The 12902-nt window shown below is 46.6% G+C and overlaps 1 protein-coding gene across 3 annotated transcripts in view; it reads right to left on the bottom strand.

Moving 5' to 3' along the window:
* Positions 1 to 12902, bottom strand: part of NEIL2 (nei like DNA glycosylase 2) — a 199038-nt gene that overhangs the window by 49837 nt on the left and 136299 nt on the right. For all 3 annotated transcript variants that reach the window (XM_085609132.1, XM_085609130.1, XM_085609131.1), the window contains one exon: positions 664 to 860. In XM_085609132.1, the coding sequence (XP_085465258.1) occupies positions 664 to 860 (197 nt within the window). The remainder of the gene's footprint in view (positions 1 to 663; positions 861 to 12902) is intronic.

Genomic DNA, 12902 nt, shown 5'->3' with positions numbered 1-12902 from the left:
GCAATGGAGGTTATCACACGGCACCTCCCTAAACAGGCCAATAACTTGAAATACATTTTCATAAATAAATATAAACTTGAATTAATCGTATCCTCTGTTTTTACTATGGGTAGACTCTGTTTAATTTCTTTAGCTCAGTTGGACTGATACAAACAAGATTGAAACATTTGCAAATCAGTCTTAACCTCACCCAAAGGGAGCAGTTCAGCCAAAAAGCTACATCGAACACCCTTAGTATAGGAACTAAATCAACCACTGACGTTTCAGCCTAGTTGGGCCTCTTTATTGTGATGAAGTTTCAGTGTGTGGCACAGCAAGCTTAGGACCAACAACTCAGTGTACACGTGCCAGCAGAGGGTGCACTGCCTAGCAATAGCTGGACTATCCTTGCTTGAGAAGAGCTCAGATTGGTTTTTGGTGGTTGGCCCTGGTCTGTTGTGCTGCAGACTATCTCAAAATTTAACTAAATCTATCCAGATTTATTACAAGAGATTACCAAAGATTCAGACTGATTACAGCATTTCAATCCATCACTTTTTTTTACTGTATACATAAAATTAAAGCATAAGCGATTCTAGACTATCAAGATTATGAAAGCCAAGATGAGCTTCACTAGAAGATAGACTTGTAATTAATTTAAAAGGCTTACAGATGTGTACATACCCAATCCAGAGAAATATCGCTGGTCCAAAAGTGTGATACACACGGGTCTTGAATTACGGAGCGCCTCCAAGGCCTGCCCTCGATGGAACCTGGCGGACAGGATGTCGCTGGCTGGTTTGATGAAGGGCCTTGAGCACCAGCTCATGCGACAGTTGTAGAAAGCTAGAAATCCTCCATCATCGAAATTCAACACCAACCTGAAATTGAGGAGCTCAATTTGCCATTAACTAAACTTATAACATTAAAGCCCATATTGACCTAAATAACATACATTTATTTTGAAAGCGATAAAATGGGTTTCTAAATATACTACTATTGCGGTTTCTTTTTTCCTTCAATTTTATATTATGTTTTGGTGCTGGGAAATATCTTTGGGACTCCATGAAGTCGAATTCTCACTACTGTTCTGTGAGGTCAGATGGTTGTCACAACCTGTAGTGGTGGTGATGTGCGACCCTCAACTAGCCTGGCTACTCAACTACAATTACAGAGCCAAGGTCTTCAAAAGGACAATGCAGAACTGCAGGTTATATGCGCTTCTTTGAGATAAGGATGGCTTTTATTCTACCAAATTTATCACAATATTAAACTCCTCAATCCCAATATGAGCGAAAAAGAACTCTTGAAGCAGGTAACAATTACATTCAGAAGTTGTCAGCACTGTAATTCTGTACCAGGATTATCATCTTTTTGTTTTAATAATTTGTATTGAAATTGTAGATTTTTCACACATTATGAACAAAATCTTAGAAATAACCGCTTTTCCCACTAGACTTGGCAAACCTATAACAGATTGCATTACCAACAATAAAACATGCTGTGACACTACTGTAGTAAAATCTGCGAGCGTGCTTTTCAGAACCTTTCAAAGAATCTAAAGAAACTGCTGTTTTAATACCTCATTTGTGCAACTTCATGTTTTAAATCTCTGTAGTGAGGGTTCGTAAGTTTCTGGCTCCTTAGGGTCAGACAATCATCTCTGATGCCATGGGGTCAGAGTTATAAATAAAGGAGAACAACTTGCAAACTCGGTCTATGGGACACCTCAACCAGAGGTAAAACAGCCCTTGAAATTGTCAGCACGAGGGGCATTCTGGCTAACAGAAAATCGAATTACTTAATATTTGATTGAGACTTCTAGCTGCAGATCCCTTACCTTAGAATATTCCCTAGGGATCAGACTGGATCCAGACATTTTCAAGCAGGACTCGTGTGCCTGTTAGGGGTCCTTCGGCTCCACGTCAGCACTGTCTGCGGCAGAAGACATGTGCGCAGTTGCTTTCTTTCTGCGCTAGTCTGCACAGATCTGTGAAGAGCTATGACTGGGTCAACTTTTGACTGACCTTATCTTGATGTTTTGTCAACACTTTTGAGAATTTCTTCTCCTGATATGCTTGGGATGTCCCCTAAGAAACCAGCGGTTTCAATCCATGTAGTGCCTGTCACAGGCAGATGTCTGTGACAGACCCACACCTGGTTTGTCTTTGGTTCTCGGAGTGGGGCCACAATTCCAAAGCCTGCAAGGACTGCTGCACCATGCACTCAAAGGTGCTGTGGAGTGTTTCCTCAAGCTCCTTGCTTCCCAATGTCTGACGACACCACAACGCTCAGAATCCCAGGGTCACATGGAAGTTCCCACAACTGCTTGCAGAGCTGCTCCCAGTGGTCGTCCTTCCAATCCAGGTCATCGGGTAAGTCTCACTGAAAGAAGTCGAAGAGGTCTTCGACTTCAGCTAGCCTCGTCCTTCAGCACTCTAGGCCTTGCTCCTTTGTGGAGCTCGTACCAGGGTCTGCTCTGTGCCTCCCTGAATTTCCTGGAGCCGGACCGATCCCTCCCCAACTGAAAGAGTTCTAGAAAGGCCATGGACTTCCTATTTAGGTGGCAGACCCATCTTGAGCGCCTTCTGGTTTCACAGGAGTGGTAGCCCCCACCCCCCAACTGGATTCCTGCCAGCGGGTTCACCCTCCAGTGCTGGATGACGCCTGCTAAACTGCAACCTTCCTCAGTGCCCGCTCCAGTATCGATGCCCAACAGTAGCACCATTCCCATGGTCAGACCCGACTCCGGCACGGAGCTGGACGGGTAGCATGGGATGCCAGCTCTGGCACCGACCGTGGCCATGGTCTGAGTTTGAGCCTGCGCCTGTTTCATTTGGTAGGCCTTGAAAGGGTGATGAATGGAAGAGGTCCTATGACCCTTATGGATACCGGTATCCCCTGGATAACAGAGGACAGCTGGTATGAGAAACTGGTGGATGTCAGTGGTTTGGACACCTCCCTAGACACTGGCTTGATCTCTCCCCCTACTGTGGCTAGGGAGAAGGTGCCTTATTTGCAATAGTAGTGCAGAGGGCAGTTGAGGTCTTGAACCTTATGCTACCCTCAGTGGCAGTCAAGATGAATGTCTCGACGGAAATGCTTCAGCCGGCAGTTGCCACCACAAAACTCTTACTCCTATCTAATGAAGCAGATGCCCTCTTTGGGGCCTGGTACAAGCCCTGCACAATTGCCCACTGCTATAGCCCCTATCCTGGAGACCGCAGGTTCCACATCCAGCACCCCTCTCCCCCCCTGAGAGATTGGTGGTCCAAGGCTCCACTTCCTAAGCTAACCCTGGCATGTTCCCTACCACTGCACCAGATAGGAAGCTCAAGAGGCTGGACACCTTTGGGAAGAGGATGTTCTCTTCTACCAGCCCAGCCCTGCGGTCAGTGAACACCGTTTGCCTCTTGGTTCGAAACACCCATGCGGTCAGTGAACACCGTTTGCCTCTTGGTTCGAAACACCCATGCGATCTGAGATTCAGTTGCCAAGAGCTACCCTTGGTCCCTACACTGAAAGGTCTATGCCTGCTGCTAAAACAAATTTGAAACATGGTGTGCCTCCAATAACGTCAGCCCTCTCTCTGCAACCCTTTTTCAGGTTTTACTTTTTGTTCCATCTTTGGCCAAGCATGGCTCTGCTCCGAGGAGAGTTATGGGCTATTTATAAGCCATTTCAGCATTTTTGCTGTTGCAGGACCAACCATCTTTGTTCAAGTCACCTGCTGTGGCAGGGTTCCTTTAAGTTCTCCAACTTGTATTTCTTCCCAGGCCATTCATCACGTCCCAATAGGACTTAAATCTGGGTCTGACTTTTATGATGGGCGCCCCTTTCAAGCAGTTGCACAACTGCTCACTCCCTTTACTAACCTTCAAGATGGCTTTTAGTGCCATAACATTGGCCAGGAGGGTCAGCAAACTGCAGTCACTCTCTGTGCACCCGCCTTATACCACTTTTTACCCGGATAAGCTAGTTCTTCGAACACGTGCCTCCTTCCTTCCGAAGGTAGGGACCCCTTTCATGTAGGCCAAAATATCACCTTACCTACCTTCTTTGCTCTGCTTTACCCTTCTAAAGAATAGAAAAGACTCCACTGTCTGGACTGAAGGACAGCGTTTTGTTCTACCTTGAACGGATCAATGATTTCCAGGTGGACGATCAAATCTTAATAAGGTATTCTGGGAGTAAGAAGGGGGAGACTATGCAGAAACTGACCAAATCACGGTGGATAGTCCTCTGCATAAAGATCTGCTGTGGATTGGCCAAACAGCAACCTCCTGAGGATTCAGGAATCCACCAGAGCTACGGCTGCGATCACTGAGTTTGTTTGTGGAGTCCCTGACATAGACATCTGTCAAGCTGGTTTACTAAGCACTACTACCTGAAGGGTCAGGTCAGTCATGACTTGTCCCATTTGGTCCTGCAGGACTATTTGGTCTAAAATAGATCTTGCGGACCCACCTCCAGGGAGGCAGTGCTGGGTATCTATTATAAGGCAAGGAATCTGCGGCTAGTAGTCTATCAGATGAACAAGTTACTTACCTTAGGTTATGCTTTATCCCGTAGAGACTATCTAGCTGCAGATTCATTACAGACCCTCTCGTCCTCCCCGCTTAGTGAACTTACAGTGTAAGTGCACCATTCTAAGGGCCTTAGACATGCATACCTGTCTGCCAGTGTTTCTCATGGCTTCGCTCTTCTGGTGTGGAAAGTCATAAAAAGAAACCGATGCCAGCACTCTGCGGTGGTGCCTATACAAGTACCACACATGTCACTTCCTGTACGGAGCCAAACAATGCCACTTACTGGTGCACAGCGGTACTGCATGAAAAATTCTGGATTCAGTCTGCTGCCTGGGGAGTATTCTAGTGTAAGGAATCTGCAGCTTGATAGAGTCTCTACCGGACAAGGGGTTGCTGAAAGTAGGTAACTTGTTCAATTGGGCCAACAACTACTTCATCTACCACAAGAGGCAGCTAGCGGCAAACTGAGTAGCATCAAACATATGGTACTTTTAAGTGATATGAAGGGGTGGGCAAGTGCGGTGGGGGTTCCACAGACGTTTTGACTTTGACTGAGTGGTCAATTGGGACTTAAAAGTTTTACCACTCCTTGTTGCCAACCTATCAGGCCTCTATTAAACCACTAGACTGGTGCTAGGCTGTCACATAGCCCCAGTAACGTTTTTAACTTGGTTCTAAACTGTGTTTTTAAATTGTGTTCTTAAGTTGTGTTTTTTTTTTTAATCTATTGCAAAGCCGTCCTTGAATTTTTGCTCTTACTGTCTTTGCCTCTGGCACTCGCCATACTTCTGATTACTCTCTGTTTCTCTCCCGCTATATCCTCCCCGGCCCACCACAGCACCTTTGGCTGCTTGAGTGGGAGGAGGTCTGGCTCGTTCTTTTCCAACTTCAAGTTTGCCATTCAACGGCGGCCATCTTAGGAAGGAGACGTTCTAGTCTTCTTTCGAGTCTTTCCATCCTCGCATACTTAAACAGACTATGGCGCCCACGTGCAGCGGGTGCGCTGTCGGCGTGCCGAAGATGCGCCAGAGCCAAGCATGTCTGTGCCCAGAATGCGACCAGTGCCAGAGATGCTGCCCAATTCCCACCAGTAGGACGTTTTATTAGAGACTTCCTTCTGGCCCGTAACAGCAGTTCACATATTTGTAAAAACCAGCTCGATGTCACTAAATGGAAGGGCCCCATCTGCTATAAAAACTGTAAAACACTCCTCAACCCCCACAGATTACATCATTGGGAAACAGTCCCATTACCACCTTCTTGCCCGCTCTTTATGCAAACGTGCTCAAAGTATTCACAATCTCATCATAGATGATACAATCTCATCATAGATGATACCCTAGACTGCCTCTTCATAACTGAAACCTGGCTTAAAGCCTGGTGTACTCCAGACATCGTCTGCGCACTACCCCCGGGCTACCTCATTCACAGGCAGGCTAGACCAGAGCAACAGGGAGGAGGGTTGGCGATTATCTATCGCAACTCACTGAAATGTTCAGTGTTTGAAATACCGGACCTCAAAGGGGCAGAAAGCATCAGCTTCTGCTTTCAAGTAGAGGACTCTTTCGCTTTCTCATGGGCTTTGCTCTACCACCCACCTGGTCCCTATAAAACGTTTTTGGATAGCATTGGAGAGATCGTAAGCTCACTAACTCTTAGATTCGCCAATTCCACCCTAGTAGGAGACTTCAACAACCATCTGGATGATCATAGTGACCCAGGTGCAATGAACTTCTTGAAAATCATCGCTACTCTTGGCCTAGAGCAGCAGATATCCACCCCCACTCACAATGCTGGCCCACTCTGGATGGTATCTGCTCTAACCTCATGACCCTCAAGGTCAAGCCCCCAGTTAGCTTAACCTGGTCCGACCATAAGCTTATACCTCTAGAAAATATATACCATCATGTGAAAAAACCCAAGGGCCACTGTCCTATTACTCGAAACACCAGACCAAGAAGGAGTGAGATGGCAGCCCTTCCTGACCTCAGTGTAGAAGCCTCAATTTGCAGATCCAGGCTGTAGGGTGACCCAGCAGTAGACAACAAACGGTTCACACAATGGATGACAACTATGAGGGATCGTTTTGCACCCCCACTCCACTAAATAAACGATTGTTCAAAAAACTTTCCGCCCCATGTTATTACCAAAATCTGAAAGTACTACACAGCCACTGGAGGAAGCTGAAACGCCAATGGCGACAGGCCTATTAACAGGAAGAACTAACCAAGTACAAAACTGCACTCAAAAACTATCACCAGCAAATCAAAGCTGCCAAGCAATCTAATTTCACAGAGATGCTTAAATTGGCTAACTCGAACCAAAAAACTATCTTTAAGATAGTAGACTTTCACTAACCCCACATCCCTTAAACAAGATATCCCTCCGTTACAGTCTCTTTGTGACTATATAGCCAACTCCTTCAAACAGAAGGTCCAGTCACTGCAACAAGATTTCCCTGAACACCCCTCCCCACCGGCCACCACAACTGCTGATCTAGAGAAAAACCAAGCATCTCTTATAGCTTTTCAATCCATTACCCTAGAAGAATCTCGTCAGGCTATTCTTGCTGTAAAATCAGGTTCTCCTTTTGACCCTTCTCTCCCCCTCCCCCTGCCCCTAATCCTACATGCTATCATTGATACCGTGAACCCTGTGATCAATGACATAATAAATACCTCTCTATCACTAGCGGAAGGTCCCACTGAATGGAAACGGGCGGCAGTTAAACCTCTCCAAAAGAAACCACTTGCAGATCTCACTACCCTTACAAATCTTCGACCCATCTCTTTATTTCCTTGCCTCAGTAAGATTACTGAAAAGCTAGTTAACTCACAACTCATGACCTATCTGGAAGGAGCCAATGCCCTACATCCCAATCAATCAGCTTTCAGGCCTAAACACTCTACAGAATCAGCTCTCCTATATACCACTGAATCCCTAAAAGCCACCTTGGATCAGGGATAAAATGCTGTGCTGGTCCTATTAGATCTATTAGCCGCATTTGACACTGTCTCCCATGTCATCCTCCTGGACAGTCTCGCGTTATGTGCATTTCCAGCTCACCCTGGCCTGGCTTAAATCGTTTCTACAAAATAGAAAACAAGTCATCACTCTTGGACAATACAAGTCAGCAGATAAACCACTGCTTTCCGGGGTCCCACAGGGGTCCATCCTCAGTCCAGTACTCTTCAACGTCTATATGACCCCTTTGATTAGCATGATATCGGCCTTCAACATCGAGAGCATCTCATATGCAGACGACACACAGCTAATCTTGGTCTTAGACAGAAACACCACACTGGCTGAGGAAAACCTTCGCCAATGTCTCACAGCAGTCTTCCACTGGATGAAAACCAATCACTTAAAATGCAACTCAGAAAAAACAGAAATCTTACCACTAGGAAAAGCAAACACCTTTTCCCCTAGCCTATGGTGGCCGTCCAACATTCTCCACCCACCCCCCAACACAGTAACAGTAGCCAGGAACCTTGGGGTCAAATTTGACTCAGCACTATTCTTCCACTAGCAATCCTTAGCAGTGGCTGGCACCTGCTTCCATTTGATAAAGTCTCTCAAAAAGTTCTTTGACCTACTTCCCGGTACAGCGAGACAGACCGTTGCGGTGACCCTAATCACCTCCAGATTGGACTATTGCAATAGCCTCTATGCTGGAGCCAATAAGTTGGTCTTATACAAACTGCAGATGGCACAGCATGCTGCACCCCAGCTAGTACTTAAATGGCCCAGGAGCTCATCGGCATCCACCGCACTGGAAGCTCTGCCCTAGCTACCCATCCATAAAAGAATGTTGTTTAAGATCCTAATCACTACTTGTAAGAAACTGGCTCTATATATACTGCACCAAAGTGAGGTACAGTGTGTATAGAGTCCAAGAGTCTCCAGAGGTTTGGCAGAGGTTAAAGTTAGATAGAACCTTACTCTCTAAAGTGGTAGCTTGGTCGAGCTCCAAGGCAGTATCAGAGGACAGTGTAAAGCATTTGATGTACACACTCAGTCAGCAAATGGTCTCACACACTCAAGAACTGAACTGTAGGCCAATTGTTTTGTATAAAAAAATATGTTTTATTTCTAGAACCAAGCAAGCCTGGTACAGGTAAGCATATAAATACGTTGCAGTAGTAATTTACTTGTTTGAACACAGTTTAGAATTGCAGTATAACTTGTACTAGTTTTGGTTAGAGGTTTAAGAAAGCAGTTTGCAACACATTGCAGATATAGTACATTCAATTGAATGGGCTTTTTAATAAAATGCAGTTAATTACTTTTCAGATTACTTTTGTAACCACAGGACTGGATCCTAGATTCAGCCCTGGGACATTTCCTGAAAACAGGTGAGTAAATGCGTTTTTCTTAAAGGTACGAATTTTAAAGAATATTATTGTATTTCAAAATTTGACAAACTTTTTCACATAGAATCACCAATGTTATCCTATGGGAGGAAATTCACTTAGCAGATAAGTTACTTTGGCGTTACTTTTGTAATCCAGTGCTGGACTCCTAGATTCAGCACTGGGACATCTACTAAAAACAGGTAAGTAATTACGTGTTTGTAGTTTGTACAATTTTTAAAGAATATTCTTGTATTTCAAAAGTTGACAAACTTTTTCACATAGAATCACCAATGTTATCCTATGGGAGGAAATGCACTTTGCAGGTAAGTTAGGTTATTGTTACTTTTTCTTACTCAGTGCTGTATCCTGCATTCAGCACTGGGACATTTCCTCAAAACAGTTGAGAAAATGTGTTTTGGTTAATCGGCTGATTTGTAAGGAATATTTGCAGTTTTCAAAAGTCGACACAAACTTTTTGGGAGGAAAAGCGTCAATGTTATCCTATGAGGAAAAATGAGTTATCGGTTTGAAGGTAAGTAATCGGTCTTTTGAGATAGGGTTCTGGGGTTAGACTCAGGGGTCTCCCAGGGTCAGTGATGCACTGTTGCACCCCCAGTGGCACTAGGGCGGCCGGGTGCAGAGTGTTGAGCCCCAATGTTATCCTATGGAGGGTGGCTGCTGGTAAGCAGGCCACAGGGTTGTGGGAGCAAAGCTCCTAGGGTTAAGCTCAGGGCAAGTTGAGGACCAAGTTAGCACCAAAGGGGCACCCTCAGCGGCGCTAGGGCAGCCGGGTGCAGTTTTGAAGTCGGGTGCCCTGTTGAGTTCAATGGAGATTCTCCGGGACAAAAACACTGCAGGCTCGGGGACTAAGATCTTCCAGGAGTGACCACCACTTCGAGGGGTAAGTTGGGATGTAGAAGGATGGTTGGGTACCACTGGGTTGGGCACACAAGGCCGTGGGGCGATGGGAGCAGGGGTGCATTTGGACGTCGGATTTTCTTACCCGCTCTGGTCGCGGTGGGGGGTCTCCTGGATTGAGGCTGCAGGTGTCGTCTGGAGGCTTGAGGCAGGTCAGGGGTTGCCGGATCTCGGGTCAGGATCGCCGGGGGGACCTCCTCGTGGTGTTTGTTCACTCAAACAGAGACCGGGCTCGGCGGGTGCAGAGTGGGCTGGATTCGCGGTTTCTGGCTGGCACCAGCAGCTGCAGTTCAAACACGTCCGGTGTTCACAGGAAAGTGAATGCAGGCAGGTCCTCCGGGGTTTTTGAGGTTGTGGGCCGCTGGACACGCCAGGGTTTCGCAGGAGCAGGTTAGAGGGGAGACAGGCCTGGGGCCAAGTCAGTGGGAGTCGTCCTCTTGTTAGCTCTGCACGGCTTCTCGTCCTTCTTTTCTTGTGGTTGCTGGATCTGAGGAAGGAAGGTTCAGGGTGCCTCTAAATACTAAATTTAGGGGCGTTACAGGTAGGTAAAGGGCAGGGACCAATGTGTCCCCTCCCTGGCGTGGGTACACCCCCTATTCTGCCACTCTCCAGTGGGAGGGGGGCAGGAGCCTGTCCCTGGTTGGCTGGGTCCCCCCATCCTCAAGATGGCTGGGACTCGAGGTTGTGCTTCACCTCGCCTCCCCCACCTTAGGGGTGGAGTTGGCAGAGGTGGGCACACCTCTCTTCCTCACTTTGTTTTTCCCGTCGGGTCTCCTGCCCAAAGTGGGGGGGGTAGAACCAGTGGGGTACAGTTGCTGAGTACAGCAAGTGGTCTGGAGAGGCTCGCAAAGGCGGTATGTCTTTGAATCTTCTCCTTCGTGAACCCTGCCCATCCTGGGGGAGGAGGCTTGGCACCTCGTCCCAGGATGTGCATTGTTTCAGGCCCCCCGAGAGCAGCAGGCTCTCGACCCAGGGGTCCAGAAACATGTCTGGTGGTGGCAGCCTGCGCAGCCACTCAGTCAGGTCACTGGTAGTTGTTCGTGGTTCAGGGGGCATCTCTAAGATACCCTCTGTGGTGCATTTTACATTAAATCCCACACTGGCATCAGTGTGGGTTTAATGTGCTGAGAAGTTTGATAACAAACTTCCCAGTCTTCAGTGCAGCCATTATGGTGCTGTGGAGTTTGTAATGACAACCTCCCAGCACCATATACTGTTAATGGCAGCACTGTACTTACAGGGCCCAGGAATGGACCTGGGCACTGTAGGGGTACAGGGCTCATGCACCTGTACCCTCACCACTGGCATAGGGCACCCACCTAGTGGGGTGACTGATGTATGCCAGGGCAGTGGTTTTTGGGCATGGCACACAGGGATGTGTGCCATGTCGTCTGTTTTGTTCTGCTCCCAGACACTCAGCCTGCAAAGGCAGTGTGTGTGTGTCAGGGTACAGGGCCTCTAAGGGTGGCACAATAAGTGCTGCAGTCCTTAGGGGCCTTCTCTGGTCACAATGCCCTGGGGGTACCTATGGTACCATTTACCAGGGGCTGACATGTGGCCAGAGATGCCAATTGGGTTTAGGCTTCAATGCAGTTTTAGGGAAGGAAACAGGCCCTGGGTACCTGATTGGCAGGAGCCCAGGACACACTCCGTCAAAGAACATCAGTAATTCAGCAAAAATTGGGGGCATACCATGCAAGAAAAAGGGCACACCATGCAAGAAAAAGGGCACTGACTCGCACTACCTTCCGTATCTTTCGTTCCTCAGGCCCTCACTACCTCCGATCTAGAATTTCACGCTATGTGCCACGTTGTGACCTCAGATCGTCCAACGCTAACCTACTAAAACTCCCTGCCTTCAGATATGTCTCCAAAGGAAGGAAATCAATCGCAGTGTTCGGGACTAAGGCCTGGAAGAAATTGCCCACTCACCTCTGTTTCATTCAGTCAGAAACCTTATTCAGGAAGTCCTTGAGAATCCTGGATCTTTACGGACCCCGACGCCCTATGGAGAGCACTCATTTAACTCCTTCAAGTCTTAGCCTCCCCCATCTGTCAGTGAACCCGCTTAGCGCCTTGATGCTCCTCGGAGTGAAAGCTGCGCTATACAAATGCGTTATAACATAACATTAAATGGACTCGTTTTTTTTTTATAGAATACTACAAAGGACTAGGAGCCAGTCTTGTTAACTGCAAGTAGACTGGTAGATAAGAGTGGATCCCTAACCAATATTGAATTATGTCCACCAGCTTTAGCGGCAATAAACAAATTGAGATGTCCCTTTATCGAAAGCCAATCACGGTAAAATCATGCTGGGGAGGAAGAGTGACTGTTTCGAAGACATTTTATATAAAATGATAATGAGCCCCTTCAATCTGGGTGTAAGCATTGTTCTTAGAAACCCCAAACAATCCCACCCAAAGACTATCATGGGGGCTATTTAATCAATTATTATATTTCCCCAGACGGTTACTCGAAATGAAAACACAGTTTAACAGTGTGAAAAAGAATAACTCCTGCAAATATTTTGGGTGACAGTTCTCGACATACACTGTAGTGATACGCTATCAATCTGGGGGTCCCCTATCTATGTGAGCCCAGTGTAATATCCCTGTTAGTATTTCTTCTTTATTTATTGTTCCTTGTATGACGCTTGTATTCTAGAATGTGAGTGTGATGTGATTCTAGCCTACTCGTTCATCGAGACAGTACGGCCTCTCTGCGGGTCCGTTATTTAGAGACTTTATTCCTTTAAATAAAGGATTTCTTGGAAAGCGACTCTCGGGTTGTTTGTCTACCGCCACATAATTTGGTACCAGGAGTGGGGTAGAATCATCAAAACAATTCTCGTCCTTCAAGTTAAGTTTCGCTGGATTCTCCGTTGCTGTTTCATCATCGCTTCTTTGAAGAAACAATCTACTTGTTTCCGTTCACTTTGCTTTTGCCTTCTTGGCTTGAGAGGTTTTCATCTTTTTCCGACAATTTCAATTCTTCAGGTGAAGGTAGTTCCTTAAGTCATAATGTCACTTTAGCACAAAGCAAGCAGAAGTCTCATTTTGACTGTCGGAAACATTTTCAGAGTAAAGAATTTACACCGGATTCTAGGGTGTTGATTAGGAA

Source organism: Triturus cristatus, chromosome 6 (genome assembly GCF_964204655.1).
Source record: "Triturus cristatus chromosome 6, aTriCri1.1, whole genome shotgun sequence".
Taxonomy (NCBI): domain Eukaryota; kingdom Metazoa; phylum Chordata; class Amphibia; order Caudata; family Salamandridae; genus Triturus; species Triturus cristatus.
The sequence above is the reverse complement of the archived record's forward strand: the minus strand, read 5'-3'. Positions and strand labels throughout refer to the sequence as shown.